At 34.4% G+C, this 18,244-nt stretch overlaps 1 protein-coding gene across 4 annotated transcripts in view; it reads right to left on the reverse strand.

The window, feature by feature from the left end:
* The window catches only part of Znf292 (zinc finger protein 292), an 81,130-nt gene that overhangs the window by 38,001 nt on the left and 24,885 nt on the right, over nt 1-18,244 (reverse strand). Inside the window, exon 2 of one of the 4 annotated variants that reach the window (XM_021726033.3) lies at nt 5,771-5,834. The exons of 2 other annotated variants lie outside the window; for them this stretch is intronic. In XM_021726033.3, coding sequence (XP_021581708.2) covers nt 5,771-5,791 — 21 coding nt within the window. In that variant the 5' untranslated portion in view covers nt 5,792-5,834. Of the gene's footprint in view, nt 1-5,770; nt 5,835-16,720; nt 16,832-18,244 lie in introns of all 4 variants that reach the window. One more of the 4 variants, XM_021726035.3, reaches the window with a different exon arrangement.

Genomic DNA, 18,244 nt, shown 5'->3' on the forward strand with positions numbered 1-18,244 from the left:
CAGGCTGGCCTTGAATTTGCAACCTCCAGTTTCAGCCTCCTGAGTAGATGAGATTATAGGCATGTGCCACTGCAGCTGCCTAACATAACTTTTTAAATGATAAAACCTATCAAAAAGTAATCTAAAGACCTCACATATAAAGCCAATATTAAAGATATTAAAGAATGATTATAAGGTCAAATGATTTTTGTAATAGTGTTGGATTTTTAAACTAAAAACATTCATCACCCCAATAAAGTAAATATTTCAAATTCTACTTAATTTGTTTGCTTTTTAAAATTTTTGTTAGCTGTTGATGGACCTTTATTTTATTCATTTATTTATATGTGGTGCTAAGAATCGAACCCAGTGTCTCACACGTGAGGCAAGCACTCTACCACTGAGCCACAATCCTAGCCCTCAAATTCTACTCAATTTGGATTATCAATTGATTTATTCTGCAATACTGGGATAAAATCCAGAGATGTTCTATCACCACACATTTTTATTTTGAGACAGGATCTCACTAAGTTGCTGGGGCTGGCCTCGAACTTATGATCCTCCTGCCTTAGCCTCCTCTGTTGCTGGGACTATGGGTGTCCAAACTATAATCACTTTTTGAAAATGTTGTCTTACCGAACAAAGAGAAGAAATTAGTAGCAGTAGGTACACAGAAATATACATATTAAGACACTATAGCTATTAAAATCATGAGTTACTAAAAACTATATAATAGGTTCTCCAGTTATGTAAAATGAAATAGGACTCAGATGAAATTTTTTAAAAACAATATAAGATTGCTATAATTGGTCCTCTTCATATTTCAGGGCTTAAAACACATTTAATCACACATAAGGAAATTCAGGTATCCTTTCCTTTAAAAAATGTGGTGGTCAGCGGGCAGGGCAGGATATCCTGAAGGGCTTTTATCCAGAAGGTTTGTATCCTCCAGCATACAGAAGTAGCTATTAAAATAAAAAGCATGAAAGAAGCAAAAAAGGTGGGAAATACATTCTATGATCCAACCACTCAAAAATTTTTAAGACAATACTCTGTGTTCTCTACTAACATCCAAATAGCAGTAGAAAATGATCAAACAGAGTAAGGAAGAAAGGAATAGATACATCTAGTCAATAAAAGGGCAACATAGTAACAGCTCAATTTCTCAGAAGAGACCTTGATCATCTCTCCTTTTCTTTCATCCTAACAAGTGAGGGCAAATATGGATAATCAGAATAATTAGAGAAAAAACAGAAAAACTATAGCCACAGTATGGGATGTAGAGATGGATGGGACAGGAGACATTCAATTAGGTCCAAAACCAATTCCAACAGCAAAAATTTCAGGTAAGTTGAAGTGAATAAGGAAAAAACAAAAACAAATCTTTCACAGTTGTGCCTGGAAACCATTCTGCTTTCAGAGCTATATTTTCAACCTTACCTCACAGTTCCACTAAATTCAAATCCTTCATCATACAGAATAGATGTTTTTTAAAAAAATTTTATTTGTTTTAATTAGTTACACATGACAGTAGAATGCATTTATGCACATTAATATATCATACTTATATGGGACATAATTTCTCATTTTTCTGAGTGTACATGTTGCAGAATCATATTAGTCATGTAGTCATATATATACATATATAGTAATATATATAGTAATAATGTCTGTTTCATTCTACTATCTTTCCTATCCCCACATCCCTTCCTCCCCCCCCATCACTTCCCTCTACCTAATCAAAGGTAACGCTATTTTTCCCTAGTGCCCCGCCCCGCCTTATTATGAATTAGTATCCGCATATTAGAGAAAACATTCTGCCTTTGGTTTTGTAGGATTGGCTTATTTCGCTTAGCATAATATTCTCCAACTCCAACTTACTGGCAAAGGCCATAATTTCACTCTTCTTTAAAGCTGAGTTATATTTCATTGAGTCTATATACCACATTTTTCTTTATCCATTCATGTACTGAGGGACACCTAGGTTGGTTCCATAGTCTAGCTATTGTGAATTGAGCTGCTATAAACATTAATGTGGCTGTGTCACTATAGTATGCTGATTTTAAGTTCTTCGGGTATAAACCAAGGAATGAGATAGCTGGGTCAAATGGTGGTTCCATTCCCAGTTTTCTGAGAAATCTCCATACTGCTTTCCATAGTGCTTGCACCAATCTGCAGTCCCACCAGCAATGTATGTGTGTACAGAATAGAGGACACAGAGACGAACCCACATAAATATGGTTACCTCATACTAGACAAGGGTGTCAAAAACATTCACCAGAGAAAATGTAGTCTATTCAACAAATGATGCTGACAAAACTGGAAATCCATATGTAGCAAATGAAATTAAACCTCTATCTCTCACCCTGCACAAAAGTCAACTCAAAGTGAATCAAAGACTTAGGCACTAAAACAGAGTCCCTGCGCCTAATAGGAAAAAAAAAAAAAAAATAGGCCCCAAATCTGCACCATGTCAGCCTAGGATCTGACTTCCTTAACAAGACTCCTAAGTGCAAGAAGAAAAATCAAGAATCAATAAATGGGATGGATTAAAATTAAAAAGCTTCTTCTCAGTAAAGGAAACAATAACGTGAGGAGAGAGCCTACAGATTAGGAGAAAATCTTTACCACATGCACCCCTGAAAAAGCATTAATCTCTAGGACATATAAAGAACTCAAAAAACTTAACACCAAAAAACCACCAAAAAAAAACAAAACAAAAAAACCAAATAACCCAATCAGTAAATGGGCTAAGGAACTAAAGCACTTCACAGAAGAAGAAATATAATTGACCAACAAATATATGAAAAAGTGTTTAACATCTCTAGCAATCAGAGAGATTCTTTATGGGGACAAAAAGAACCAGAGGTAAGTTCCCTAGCTTCACCCAAATTTGAAATACCCAGAAATCTGAAGGTAAAACCCTTCATAAATTAAAAAACAAAAATCTTTTGTTCGTTTTTAATTTTACATGGCAGTAGAATGCATTCTGACATATCAAAAATACATGAAGTATAACTTCCTATGTTTGTGGTTGTACATGATGTAGAGTTACACTGGTCATGTATTCACATATGAACATAGGAAAGTTATGTCCAATTCATTCTACTGTCTTTCCTATTCCCATCTCACCTCTGTTACCCACACTACCCCCTGTAAAATCCAGTGAACCTCCACCCCCATATCTCCAGATGTGAGTCAGCATTTGCATATCAGAGAGAACATCAGGCCTTTGGTTTATTGGGATTGGTTTATTTCACTTAGCATGATATTCTCCAGTTCCATCCATTTACTGGTAAATTCCATAATTTTATTCTTTATGGCTGAATAATACTCCACCGTGTATATGTACCACATTTTTTTTATCCTTTCATCTGTTGAAGGGTACCTAGGTTGGTACCACAGTTTAGCTATTGTGAATTAAACTGCTATAAATATTGCAGTGGCTGCACCACTATCGTATGCCAATTGTAAGTCCTCTGTATATAAACTGAGGCCTGGGATAACTGGGTCAAATGATGGTTCCATTTCAAATTTTTGTTTCTTTTCTTTCTTTTTTTTTTTTTTTAGGAATCTCCTCACTGCTTTCCAGAGTGGTTGCACCAATTTGCAGTTCCACCAGCATTGTACAAATGTACCCTTTTCCTCCACATTCTCACCAACATTTATTGTTATTTTTATTCTTTATTTTTGCCATTCTGACTGGAGATGAAATCTCAACGTAGTTTTAATTTGTATTTCTCTAATTGCTAGATATATTGAACATTCTTTTCATGTTTGCTGACCATTTGTCTTTCTTTTTCTGTGAAGTGTCTGTTCAGTTCTGTTGCCATTTATTGATTGGGTTATTTGGTGTTTTATTTTTGGTGTTCAGTTTTTTTGAGTTCTTCATATATCTTGCAGATTAATGCTCTATCTGAGGTGCAGGTGGCAAAGAAGGCTTTCTCTTCATGTTCTTAATTGCTTCCTTTGATGTAAAGAAGCTTTTTCGTTTGATATCATCCAGTTTTTTGATTCCCGATTTTACTTCTTGACTTTAGGGGTCTTGTTGAGGAATTTGGTTCCTAAACTGACACGATGGAGATTGGGCTTACTTTTTCTTTTAATAGGCACAGGGTCTCTGGTCTAATACCTAGGTCCCTGATCCACTTTGACTTTTGTGCAGGGTGAGAGGGGTCTAATTTCATTCTGTTACATATGGATTTCCAGTTTTCCCAGCACCATTTGTTAAAGAGGCTATCTTTTCTCCAATGTATGTTTACAGTGCCTTTATCTGAGATAACTGTATTTACGTTGGTAGTATAATATAATTTAAGGTCTGATATTGTGATGCCTCTTACTTCATTTACATTTCTCACTGTGGATTGCTCTAGCTTTTCTGGGCCTCTTATTTTTCCAAATAAATTTCAGACTGCCTTTTCTATTTCTATAAAGAACATCATCAGAATCTTAATAAGAATTAGATTAATACTGTATAGCACTTGGTAATATGGTCATTTGACATTATTAATTTTGCCTATCCAAGAACATGGGAGCTCTTTCCATCTTCTAAAGTCATTTTCAATTTCTTTTAGTGTTCTGTAGTTTTCAATGGAGAGGTCTTTCATCTATTTTGTTAGATTCATTCCCCAATTTTTTTTTTTTTTTGAGGCTATTGTGAATGGGAGAGTTTTCCTAATTTCTCTTTCAGATGATTCATCATTGATGAATAGAAATGCAATTGATTTATGGGAGTTGGGATGCTTAGAAAAAAGTTAAAATTATCTTGTAAATGTTGATTGGCATATGTAATAGTTTTTTGAGTCTTCTAAACATAGAATCATGTCATTGACAAATAGTGATAGTTTGAGTTCTTCTTTTCCTATTCATATTCTTTTAATTTCTTAGTTTATTTCCAATATTTATATACATACACCTATATATTTCAATTTCAATTCTAAGTTGTTATATATGTCAGCAGAATGCATTACAATTCATACTACACATTATAGAGCACAATTTTTCTTCTAATTGCTCTTGTTAAAGTTTCAAGGACTACGTTGAATAGAAGTGGTGAAAGAGGGCATCCCTGTCTTGTTTCAGTTTTTAGAGAGTATGATTTCAACTTTTCTCCATTTAGAATGATTTTGGCCTTGGGCTTAGCATATATAGCTTTTACAATGTTGAGGTATACCTACCATTCTTAGATTTTTTAGTGTTTTGAACATGAAGGGATACTATATTTTATCAAATGTGTGGTTTTTTTTTTTTCATCTTTGAGATAATCATGTGATTATTACGTTTCTTGATTTCCCTATGTTGAACCAACCTTGCACCCCTGGGATAAATCCCACTTGATTGTAGTGCACTATCTTTTTAATATGTTTTTGTACATGATTTGCCAGTATTTTATTGAGAATTTCTGCATCTATGTTCATCAGGGATACTGGTCTGCAGTTTTCTTTCCTTAATATGTCCTTGTCTGGTTTTGGTATCAGGGTGATAGTAGCTTCATAGAAGGAGTATGGAAGGGTTCTCTCCTTTTCTATTTCATGGAACAAATTGAGAAGTATTGGTGTTAATTCTTCTTTGAAGGTCTTATAGAACTTGGCTGAGAATCTGTCTGGTCCTGGGCTTCTCTTTGTTGATAGGCTTTTGACGGCATCTTCAATTTCATTGCTGGAAACTGATCTGTTTAAATTTTCTATGTCCTCCTAATTCAATTTGGGTAGGTCATATGTCTCTAGAAATTTGTTGATGTCTTCAAGATTTTACTAGAGTATAAATTTTCAAAATAGTTTCTGATTATCACCTGTATTTCAGTTGTGTCCATTGTGATCTTTATAAACTTTTAATGAAAGGTAGGAATCTAGATCCTAGAGGAGTAAAAAAAAAAAAGAAATCAGTGTTTCTGTATAGGGGGTACTCTCGAAGTATTCTTTAAAGAGGTAAGAAGCTCCTAAAACGTAATTTTGAATGAATGACACTATAGAAAATATGGAAAATTATTTAAGGCTGCCTACCCTATTCCCAAGATGATGTAGGCTTCATTATGAAAAGAGAAATTTAAAGACTCATACCTGATTAGTCATAACAGTATTTTACACATGCCAATCCACATTCACATTTGCAAGAGAATTCCAACTTTTTTCTGAGAATCCTTCAAACAAAGAGTAATATATTTCTTACACATCTGAAATGGTTATACTTTCCAATCTTTCTGACCAATTATTTCACTCAAATGACAGTGACAGCAAGTCATGGACTGCTAGAAGATGGAAACTTGTGTTAGCACAATTAGTTCCTGGTTAAAATCAACATGAACCAGAAAAGACTATATAAGAAAATAGAGAATTCAATGATGCAACTATTCCATGTTAGGGGCTGTTAAATTCATTATCAGTCTTTCAGGCTTGTGGCATAAACATAAAGGTATGGCATTAAAAAAACCAAAAAACCTTGGTTTTAATCTTCAGTTCCTATCACAGAGCTCCTAAAACCCTTGAAATCTTGAGTCATAAAGAGTGTTTTAGTGGGGAGCAGTGGCACATGTCTGTAATCCCAGTGCCTCTGGAGGCTGAAGCAGGAGGATCATGAGTTCAAAGCCAGATTCAGCAATGGTGAGGTGCTAAGCAACTCAGTGAGACCTTGTCTCTAAATAAAAGACAAAACAGGGTTGGGGATGTGGCTCAGTGGTTGAGTGTCCCTGAGTTCAATATCCTATACCCAACCCGAAGGTGTCTTTTACATATTAATGAGGGAGCTTTTGGCTCAGGAGCACCCAGATAGCTTCAGATGGGAACAGGTCACCAACATGACATGATTAGAAGCTTGGGACTATCAGGGAAGGGACCTGGAATGAATTCAATCTCTAATGAACTATGATTGAATCAACAATGCCTATGTAATGAAAACAACATAAACCCCCAAAACAACAGGTTCAGGGAGCTTCTTAGCTGGCAATCACACCCATGTGCCAGAAGGATTATATACCCTAATTCCAGAGGCACAAAGGCTTTTGTACTTGGGACCTTCGGATCTTGCCCTTATACCTCTGGCTCTCTGCATCTGTATTCTTTATAATAAATTACAATAGTAAGTATGGCATTTTTCTGAGTTCTGTGAGTCATTCTAGCAAACTATCAAAACTTAAGAGGAGGTAGTAGGAACTCTGAACTTCGTAGCCACATCTGATAGAGATGCAAGTAATCTTAGGCCCTGATTCTTTCAATTGGAATCTGACACAAGGGTGGCCCCTGAAAGAAGTGAGCAAAGAAGGCCTAAGCCTATGGGGCAGGTGTGCGTGTGCGTGTGTGTGTGTGTTAATGCTAACACCAGGAAGTTAGTGTGGGAACTGAATTGAATTGTAAGACAATAATTTTGGTGTTGCAAAGTTAGAAATAGTGCAAGACTCTGTAATTGATGTCAAGAGTAAAAACAACAACAAAACAAAATAACCCACCCCCAAAAACACTTCTTGATAGGACTTATTAAAAATATCAGAATTAGGCTGGGGCTATGGCAGAGCACTTGCCTTGCATGTGTGAGGCACTGGGTTCGATCCTTAGCCCAACAGAAAAACAAACAAATAAAATAAAGGCATTCTGTCCATCTACAACTAAGAAAAAAAAAAATTCAGAATTAGATACAGTGATGCATCCCTTTAGTCCCAGATACTAAGGAGGCTGAGGCAATACGATTGTACAACCCAGGAATTCAAGGTCAGTCTGGGGCAACATAATGAGAATTCATCTCAAAAATAAAATAATATATATATATTTTTAAATTTAAAAAGCTATGAAATGTGCACCTAGGGGTGTAGCTCGGTGCTAGAGTATATACTTTGCATGTATAAGGCTTTGGGTTCAAGCCCCAGCAGCAATAAATAATTAAGAATCTGAATTAAATTAGAAAAGTAGTTAAGTAATGGAATACAAAAACCAGAAAATACTTTTAAAATTATCTTCTTTCACCTCATTTTATAGATAAAGGAAGAGAGAGAAGCAGATACTGGTGAGACAGAGAGCATAAAAGTGGGTATTTGTAGGTCATGTAGAAACAATGCATACACGAGGATGACAGAAGAAAAGGATGCTGAGAGACAGTGTGAAAAAGAAAACTGATGATGCACTCATACTTACTAGATGTAGAACAAATTACCAATTTAGGTTAAAAAGTGAATATCCATAATTGGTTTAAAGCTTTGAGAGTTGACATTCATGTAAGTAAGTAAATTGACAGTTTTCAAGCCACTAAGATCAGTAGAACCACTGTGAAATAGTACCAAAACACACAAATGGTTAAGAAATTGTGCTTTCTTCAATTAAAAAAAAAAAAAAGGTTACTAATTTGTATCTACTCTATTGTCTTAACCTGTACATGACTTTCAGGCAAGACTCCAAGAATGATTAGATTCATTTCAGAGTCAGTAGAGATTTTAAAATCATATAATTAGCTGGGGATGTGGCACACACCTGTAATGCCAGTGACTCAGGAGGCTAAGGCAGAAAGATTGTTGTGTTTGAGCCAGCCTCACCAATTTAGCAAGGCCCTAAGCAATTTAGTGAGACCCTGCCTCAAAATTTTAAAAAGGTGGGAGGGGGTGCTAGGGATATGGCTCAGCAGTTAAGCATCCTGGGTTCAATCCCTAACTACTATGACGACGACTGCTGCTGCTGCTGCTACTACTACTACTGCTACTACTACTACTACTACTACTACTACTAATGTACTACTACTACTACTACTACTACTACTACTACTAATGAATAATTTAAAACTTTGACAGTGCAGTCATTAAAGGGTACAGTGACATGCACAATATAAATAGGTAAATAGCAAAGACAGGCAGCCTCATTTGCTGTGCAACATTCTGTCCACTTACCACTATTTGTGGTAATGTAACTGAACTATATAAATGTATGAAGTTACTTTATAATTACAAAATGCATTTCACCCATAATATTTCAATTATTCCTCACAATTTTGTGAGGTAAGCACCATTTTTGAATTTGCTAACTATAGTAGAATCAAAAAACTTGACTGCTTTATTGGTTAGACTTTTGCTTGAAAGGAAGAAAATCCAACTCATAGCAGAAAAAATAATAAAAAAGGTTTCTCACATAAGAAATTATTCCAGGATGGTTAGTTTAGTAGCTTAATAATACTTTCAAGAACCCACCAATCTCTTCAATCTGCTACCATTACATCTTCTTCCTTTCCTCTCTAACACTTTGGGTCTCAAAGAAAGTGTAACAGGCTTTTTAAACAAACTCGGCAATAGCTAGAGAAAAGACTATCTCTACAAGTGACTCTGGTTTTTAGGAATAAGAAAGCCTTTCCCAGAAATCCCAAACCCAATTCCAATCAATAGGTTACCTTCTGATCTCACTGGCCAGTAGTGCATCACACATGTATGTAAAAAAATCACTGGTCTGGGAGTGTAGCTTGGTGGCAGAAAGTATGCTTACCAATGAGCAAAGGCATGAGTTTGACTCCCAGAACCAAAAGGAAAGAAAATTACTCAGTCATAATGAAATCCCATGACTGAATTTAAAGCAAATCAGAATCTAATTCTACAAGGCTGGATGTTGCCTAGGGCCTGCTTCTCCAAAGTGCACAGCAATGTGAAGGAAAGAAAATGTGAGAATAAGATCAGAATTCTATTAAGTGAAGGAGGAACCAAAGCCCCACACCTATTATACAAGCAAAAGGGAGGTTTAAAGATGGTGTTTTATGCCTAGCATTTTTTCCATTATTTTCCTCTCATAAGGACATTGACTTTCCCACCTAATTGTTTCCATTCCCAATGATACAAAGACAAATCTGTATATCTGTTTATGGACAACATCCATTGTATATCTGAAGTCTTGCTCCCTAAGAGCCAAATTTTACCCATTTGGAAACAAAAATGCACACTTTGAAGTTTTTTTTTATTTAAAAAAATCTTTTTATTTTGATATGAGTATAGATTCAAAAGAAGTTGAGGGAGAAAAAAAAGAACAGAGAGCTTCTAGAACTATTTCGTTTAGTTTTCCCCAGTGATAGCATCTTAAGTAACTAACAAAAATCAATACAAGGACAGTGACATTAATACACTTCCTACAACTTATTCAGGTGTCACCAGTTTTTCATGCACTTACTTGTGTGTGTGTTTGTGTGTCTGTGTATAGCTCTATGCAATTTCACCAGATGTGCAGACTCCTTTAACTACCACCACAATCAAGATATAAAACAGTTTTTGACCACAGGGCTCCCTTATATAATTCTACTCATTCCCTCTCCTTGTTCCTCACCTCTGGCAAATACTAATCTGTTCCTCATCTCTCTCAAAATTTTATTTTAATAGTGCCGCATAAATGGGATCATATAGTGTGTCATTTTTTTTTCAGCACAATTCCCTTGAGATCTAAGTTGTTCATGTCAATAGTTTGTTTCTTTTACTAAATTTCATTTAACCATTTCCCTCCCGGCAGACACTTAGGCTGTTTCCATGTTATTGTGAAAAGGCTAGTATGAGCATTCTTTTACAGATTTTTGAGTTGACATACATTTTCACCTCACTGAAATCAATGCCCAATAGTGTAACTGCTGGGTTATATAGTAAATATGTGTCTAGTCCAAAGAGACTGACAAACTATTTTCTAGAGTAGCAGTTCAGTTTTACATGTCCACCAGCAACATGTGATTCAGTTTTCTCCATATCCTTGAAAGTATTTGGTATTATCACTATTTTTTTATTTTAACCATTACTGATGGGTATGTGATGGATACAGTGGTTTTATTTTGTATTTCCTTAATATTGATGTTGGGCATCTTTTCATGTTGTTATTTGTCATCTCTCTTTTTCATGAAGTGTCTGGGTTCATGTCTTGTGCCCATTTTCTGAGGGGATGAGTAGAATTATAAAAGAATTACATAAGGGAGCCCTGTGGTCATGGAACTGTTCTAATAAAGCATTGGACATGTTTATAGTGCTATAGTCACGCTACAACCTACATCTAGGATTCTCATATTCTATTCATAGAATATTCATATTCATACTCTATTCATATTCTATTCATATTCTAGGTTTACAAATGTTTTGATCTCATTTTTTTCTTTACAGTTGAGTCTGAAGAGTTCTTCATTAATTGTAGATATAAAACCTTGTTTTGACTATGTGATTATCAAATGTTTTCTTCTAATCTGTTGCTTGTCTTTTGTAGAGCAAGAAATTTTAATTGTGAAAAGGTTCAATTTACTTAAATTTTCCTTTTATGAATAATACTTTTGGTGACAAATCTGAAAACTCTTTACCTAACCCAAAGTTCTGAAGATTTTCTGCCCCCCCCCCCCACACACACTCAAAGTTTTATAGTTTTAGAGGTACTGGGGATCAAACACAGGGTGTTGTTGTCTATATTAACTATGCACCGTCGTACCACTGAGTTACTTCCCAAGTCCAGTTTTATATTTAATTTGGACTATAAACATGTCAAAAAAGTTTATTTTGGGGGGGGTACTAGAACACTTTTGGCTCTTAAGTTAACTTCTCATTATTTATATGAGCAAAAACTAAAACATATTGTCTCTGGGGGTGAAGATAGCATGGATTAACTTTCAGTACTTCCTTTATACCCCTAAGGATTATGAGGAAAGAAAACAAAAGAGAAGACAACAGAGGTATTTAATTTAATGATCATGAGGATTAAATTACATTATTGTCCTATGTAAAGTAAGACTAATAAAGCATTGGATATGTTTATACTTTTGTACTCATGCTACAACTACATCTAGAATTCTCGAGAATATATATATAGGTTTACAAATGTTTTGATCTCATGACTACTCTTTACTGAGGATCTCACAGAGCTTTTGTTTATGTCATTTATAACTACTGATACTCACCATATTCAAAATAAAAATGAATACTTTATACAAATGGATATAAAATAATAAACCCATCATGTTAACACATACAAAATAGTATTTTTAATTAAAAAATGTGTTTCCTGACTGACGTGGTGGTGCACATCCATAAATCAATCCCAGTGGCTCAGGAGGCTGAGGCAGAAGCATTTTAAGTTCAAAGCCAGCCTCAGCAACTTAGCAAGACCCTGTCTCAAAATAAAAAATAAAAAGGGCTAGGAATGTGTGGCTCAGTGGTTAAGCAACCATGAGTTCAATCCTTGGTACCAAAAAATAAAATAAAAAAGTGTTTCCTTAAAAAAAAAAAGTGGAGAATGGCATTGCTTTACATTTGTTAAACCTCTTAATGTCTAACAATAAAAATGAGTGGGATTTTTGTGCTTAATCTTTTGCAACACCACACATCATGTAACTTTTGAAAAACTCATCTGTACACAACTAAAAGAAGGGAAATAAAGTTTTATGGTTTTGACCTTTTGAACCCTGAGAATTTGATGGATATGTAAGTTATAAAATTTTATTTAAAGTTTTACATAAAAATGGTATAGTGGACATACATTTTGTACCACTCTCTCCCCAAACCTCACTAAAACTATGGTAATTATTAAAGTAGCATAAACCCACAAGACATAAGAAAACAGGAATGGAGTAAAGAGATACAATATTTCAAAAATTAGAAAGCAAGAGCTAGGAGTACAGTAGTAGTTCAGTGGTAGAGTACATGCTTAGTATGTGGAAAGTCACAATTCCCATCAACACCCTGACCCCTCACCAAAAAAAAAAAAAAAAAAAAAAAAGGTCTGGAAAGCAAATGTAAGATTGGCACTCTAAGAAAAGTGATTTCTATATAGGCTTTAGGTTTCAAAACAAAACTAAACTAACTCTGAAGAATCACCAAAGAGCTCAGGTTTTAGGAGTAGGTGCCTCTGGAAATGGGGGTGAAGGTGATGCTAAAAATTAGAATATTGGTTTCAAGTATGTTTAAGCAGTTATGCCCAGGTTTGTACTCTTCATAACTCAGAGATCTAAACTAGGCACCTACTACTATTCTACACCCCAAGCACAGGAGTTTTTAAAGAGGTGTTGTGGGCACAGTTGAGGGGACTATCTTTTATTTTCCAGGCATTAAGTCAACTTTACATATGAACCACATAGCCATCTCCCTTTTCAACTCCTGTTCTCGAACTCATTGTGAAAATATGATTAGTCCTCAGGTGGGAGCTCAAACTCGGAGAGAAAAGACCTTGATTCTGACACGAGGGCTTGACTACCAGTTAGATCCCATTATGGTGAAGAGCACAACAAACTCCACATATGGTCTTGGAGCTTTCAATCGGTTCTTTAATGGTATACCTTCAGTAGTGGACATCTAAAGACCACTAGACATTTGAGGAAAGCTTCTGGCATGTGAAAGAGATCAAACAAATGGGAAAAGTGCAACTTGGAGTGAGTATAGACTGACAAAATTGCAAGAAACTATTAATATCCTCAGAGAGATGAGAGAGCAGATTACACCCAGAGAACATATTACACATCATAAAGGAATATTTATAGGAAAAAAAACTAGGGAAAATTAAAAACATAATAATGAAAATTTCAATTAAGAGAACTGAAAGGTAAACTGAGGAAATTTCCCAAGAAAGTAAAGTAAAAGTGATAGGAAAAAAAGAAAAAGATTTGGAGAATACTAGAACTTCCATAATTAATGACAGGAGTTTCAAGATGTCAAAACAGAGGGGAAGAATTAAAGAATTAATTCACAATGTTCAAGTTAGACCATAAGGACATCAATTTTAAGAATGACAATACCCATTGTGTGTTCATCAATTACTCAAAGTAGAACTATGCCAAAACACTTTTTCAGAAAATGTCAGAGTTCAAGGATAAAGAATATTATCAAAGTAAGTTTGGCAGGGAGTTAATGGCACCTTTCCAATGGCTACACTGAAGCAAAAGGAAAATAAAGCACTGCATTAAAAACTGAAAAGAAATTATTTCTATCTAACAATTATAAGTACCAAGACAGAAAAGTCATTTTCAGACATTCAAGTTGCAACAATTTAACTTTCTAAGAATATCCCCCATCCTCCAGGATGCTACTGAGGAGAAATTTCATCAAAACGAGTGAATAAGCCAGGAAAGTTATGAAAATGATATCCAGAAAATTAACATGAAAGAGAGGTAAGGAAGTAAAATACTCCTCCCCTGCTAGTAGTAGCTGTGCAATGGGTCCGAAGAATTATTACAGCATATGCAATGGCTTTAGGAGAAATTTCTATAAGATGAAACTGATCATCAAAAAATTAAGCTAAGAAAAAAAAAGGAAAGTCTAAAGAAACCTACATTTATACATTCTTTACAAATACAAAAATTTATAAAAACTGACCACAAACTAGGAGGCCACGTAGTCACAAGAAATAATAATTATTTCACAGTCTCTGAATGCAATGCAATAAAGCTAGATACTATTAACAAAAGAATATCCCTACAAAGAAAACCACAAACTTGAAAATTTTAAAAAGTACTAAGTCATAGATTTAAGAAATTATAAATCAGAGAATACACAGACCCAAACTATAGTAAAACACAACATATCAATATGGGTAGGGTGCAGCTAAAGCAAGTATGATAGGGAATTGTATAGATGTAAGTTTATACTATCATTCCTGCTATTGCTTTAAACACACACAGAAATCTGTTTCAACACAATGAACAAAACATGAATTTCTGTCAGCATTTTTTCAAAATGTCTGAACATGAAGCACATGGTTAAACATGCAATGTTTTGGTTAAGATTGAAATTTTAAGCCAGGTGGAGGGTGCATGACTGTAATCTCAGCAGTTCAGGAGACTGAGATTAAGGAGAATCAAGAGTTCAAAGCCAGCCTCAGCAACTGCGAGGCACTAAGCAACTCAATGAGACCCCGTCTCTAAATGAAATACAAAATAGGGCTAGGGATGTGGCTCAGCAGTCAAGTGCCCCTGACAGGTTCAATCCCCTGTATCAAATAAATAAATAAAAGATTGAGATTTTAAGCAGAGTAGTGCCATTTAAGACATAAATCTCTGGCTGCCTGAATGTTCTCTCCGATTTAACTCCTCATATTTATATAGTGAATTTTAAATCAATAAAAAAATACTGATCAATATATATTAGACATTGCTTAAAAGAGCAATAGTTCAAATCATTTTACTTCTTCAGGAAAAATTAACAATTAAGAATTATCTATTATAAAGATATTTAAAATATTCTTAAAATAGAAATAACCTGAAAACCCCTTTAACCCTAGCACAAAACCAAACTGAAGATGGAAAAACATTACTCTTCAAAGTTAGAAATAAATTTGTAATCACATCTCTTCTTTCAAAGTCTCTCAGTGACTGGTCACTGATTTCTTAACTTGGTGCACAAACACATAGCAAACTGTGTAACTGTGTTGTCTTTCTGTCTCCCAGAGATAAATCGGCATGACATTTTACAAAAATGGATAAAATCAAACAAAGAATTAGCCAACAAAGATGAAAGTAAAGCCAAGAAAAAAAAAATGACAATGCTAGAAGTGAAAGTGAAAAGTGGTTGTGACAGAATGAAGATGTCCCCGAGGTAATATCTTCACATTAAAGCAATTTCATAAAATTGGAAATCCAAATTATAAAATGTTGGGCATTAATATAAACTTAGAAAAGAATATGATAATCTTGATAACAATGGAAGAAATTCTTGCTCTGTATTTTAAATTACATGAGAAGGCAACACCACTGAAACTACTCTTCATAAATTCTTTATGAGATAGTATGCTTTAATTTTCAATTTTTCTATATTTTAAATAATTTTAGGGCTGGGGGTATAGCTCAGTGCAAAGTGCTTGCCTAGCGTGTGTAAGGCTCTGGGTTTCATCCCCAGAACCACACAAAGAAGAATAACCAAATAATTTTAAATATTAAGCAACGTATTATTTTATAATTTTTGTGTATTTTCAGTGCATAATTTACTGTTTTTCCTCATTTCTCTGTACATTTATACCAGTGGTAAGAAAGTTTTAATAATTTGATAAAATGTTAAATCATATTAAATCATAAAATTTCCAATTGATAAAATTAAGATCACTTTGTAGTTTTAGCTCTCAAGGTCATTTTTACAGTACCTCAGAGTATACCTAGCTAGAGTGCCAGTATTTTCATCTTTAATCCATCCAAAAACCAGTTCTGTACATGTTATAAAGTGGAGGAAGGGGGTCCTATTTTTATTTATTCTTTGGACAGATCATACCCAAATCCTTTTATCTTAAACTTCTCCCACTGAATTGAACACTATGTTGTCATACACCAACTTCCTAATCTGTACTGTATTCTCATATATTTTTCTATTCCTATAATTGCTGACATATTATTAGGTTCTAAAATGTGGTAAGGCAAATACCCCTTTTCACAAAATTCTCTTGCATAGCTTTTTAAAATTACATTAACGCATTCACATAATGTTAAATAATAGTAGGAATAACGGGTAACCAAGTTTATATTTGGTTTTCAATAAAGATTTCATTGCTTTGTTATTTAACATTACTTTCTATTAGATTCCTTTATAATTTTTTCACTCTTTTTGGAGTGTAAACAACTTTAATCTATAAGAATGAATTTAAACCAATTTTATGAAATAGCTAATTTTATTCCTTCAATACTTATCATTTATTATACTTTTCCCAGTTGTGCTACCAAGTTTATTTTTGTTTTCCACACTTGTTAGAAGTTCTGAATGTTTATTCTGATGATAAATACTGTGTTTCTCAAGATACAAGTAAGTTTTCCACTCTGAATTTCCCAGGATCCAAGTGTCCCTACTAATCCCTCATACCTTCTCCATCTTTGGCAGCAGGCCAGGAGTGGTGCTTCATACCTGTAATCTCAGCTATTTGCAAGGCTAAAGCAAGAAGATCCCAAATTCAAGGACACCCTCAAACCCTGTCTGGAAAAAAAAAAAAGATTGGGGATGTAGCTCAGTGGTAAAGCACACCTGGATTCAATCCCCAGTACCAAAAAACATAAGAAACTGGAAACAAAGTAACTGTTCATAAAAAATTAATAAGTAAACTCTAATATAGCTACTCTATGGAATATTACAGAGGCAACTGGAGTCAAATAAGCCATTATTTAATAAAACATTAAATACAATAAAGTGCATCATTCCATTTTTAAAAAACATAACTGGCAAAGACATCTCCTGCATATGTGTATATATGTGTGTGCAGAGCCACAGGAACTTAAAAAGAAAATTACAGAAAGGCACAAACCTAAGTTAATAAGAGTTCCCTAGAAGGGTTAGGGAGTTTGGAGTAGTATCCATAATAAAAGCATGTAAAATGATCTTTTTGTGCAAAAATTAAATAATGCATACAGAAATGCATGAAAGCACAGTCACTAGCTGTTATAAAATAATGGTGGAATTCTAAGTGACTTACCACAAAAAAGCTATTTTCACTGCTTTGGGGAGGAAACATAACCATAAAAACCACATCTGGATTTATACTTATTTTTTAAAAACCAAAGAATTGTTGCACTGGATCCAGTCTACTAAGATATCAATTTTATTGGACCTCCTAATATATAGCAAAAGTTTCAAGGAGAAACTGCAGTTTTCCTGTGACAAATTATACTCTCAAACCATAAAAACAACTATGCTGCAAACATTTTCACCCAGTCTCTTGTCTGCCTTTTAATTGTACCATAAAGAGGTTATGAATGTATTTACAGTCAAATATATTAGTGTACTTTTCTGACCTACAAATTGGCAAAAAATTATAAATCAAATGATCTGTGCTGTAGAATACTTATTAATATGGACTTCTAGAAATTAATCCAAACATTTCATATGGGCATACCCTGTAAACCAAAATTCTGGTTCCAGGGTACAATCCTAACCAAACATTGTCACCTTTGTGCAAAAATACTATATACTATAATCCTTTTTATTTACAGAGAAAACATTTCAAGGCTCCAGTGGATGCCTGAGGTTGCTGATGAAACGAATGAACAAAGCATGAATTTGTTTGCATTTTTTTCTAAATGTCTGAACATGAAGCACATAGTTAAACAGGTCTACTATGTTTCCCCCATGTATACATATACAAATTTAATGCCCTTTTCACCTTAACCAAGCACTTATCACATACTGTGACCACTGTTGTGTGAGATATGACAGCAAAGTCAGTACAAATTTCTTTTCCCAACTTCGTGAATAGAATATTTGTTCTTATCATAGATCTTATTAGCAACATCCACATATGGACTTTTTTCCCCTTATGATCTAGAGAGCTTTCATCTTGCTACTTAAAGCAAGTAGTTTATGGTTTCTCTTTGAAACTGAAATTGTCAAAATTGT

The sequence above is a fragment of the Ictidomys tridecemlineatus genome, chromosome 8, assembly GCF_052094955.1.
Source record: "Ictidomys tridecemlineatus isolate mIctTri1 chromosome 8, mIctTri1.hap1, whole genome shotgun sequence".
Classification (NCBI taxonomy): Eukaryota; Metazoa; Chordata; class Mammalia; order Rodentia; family Sciuridae; genus Ictidomys; species Ictidomys tridecemlineatus.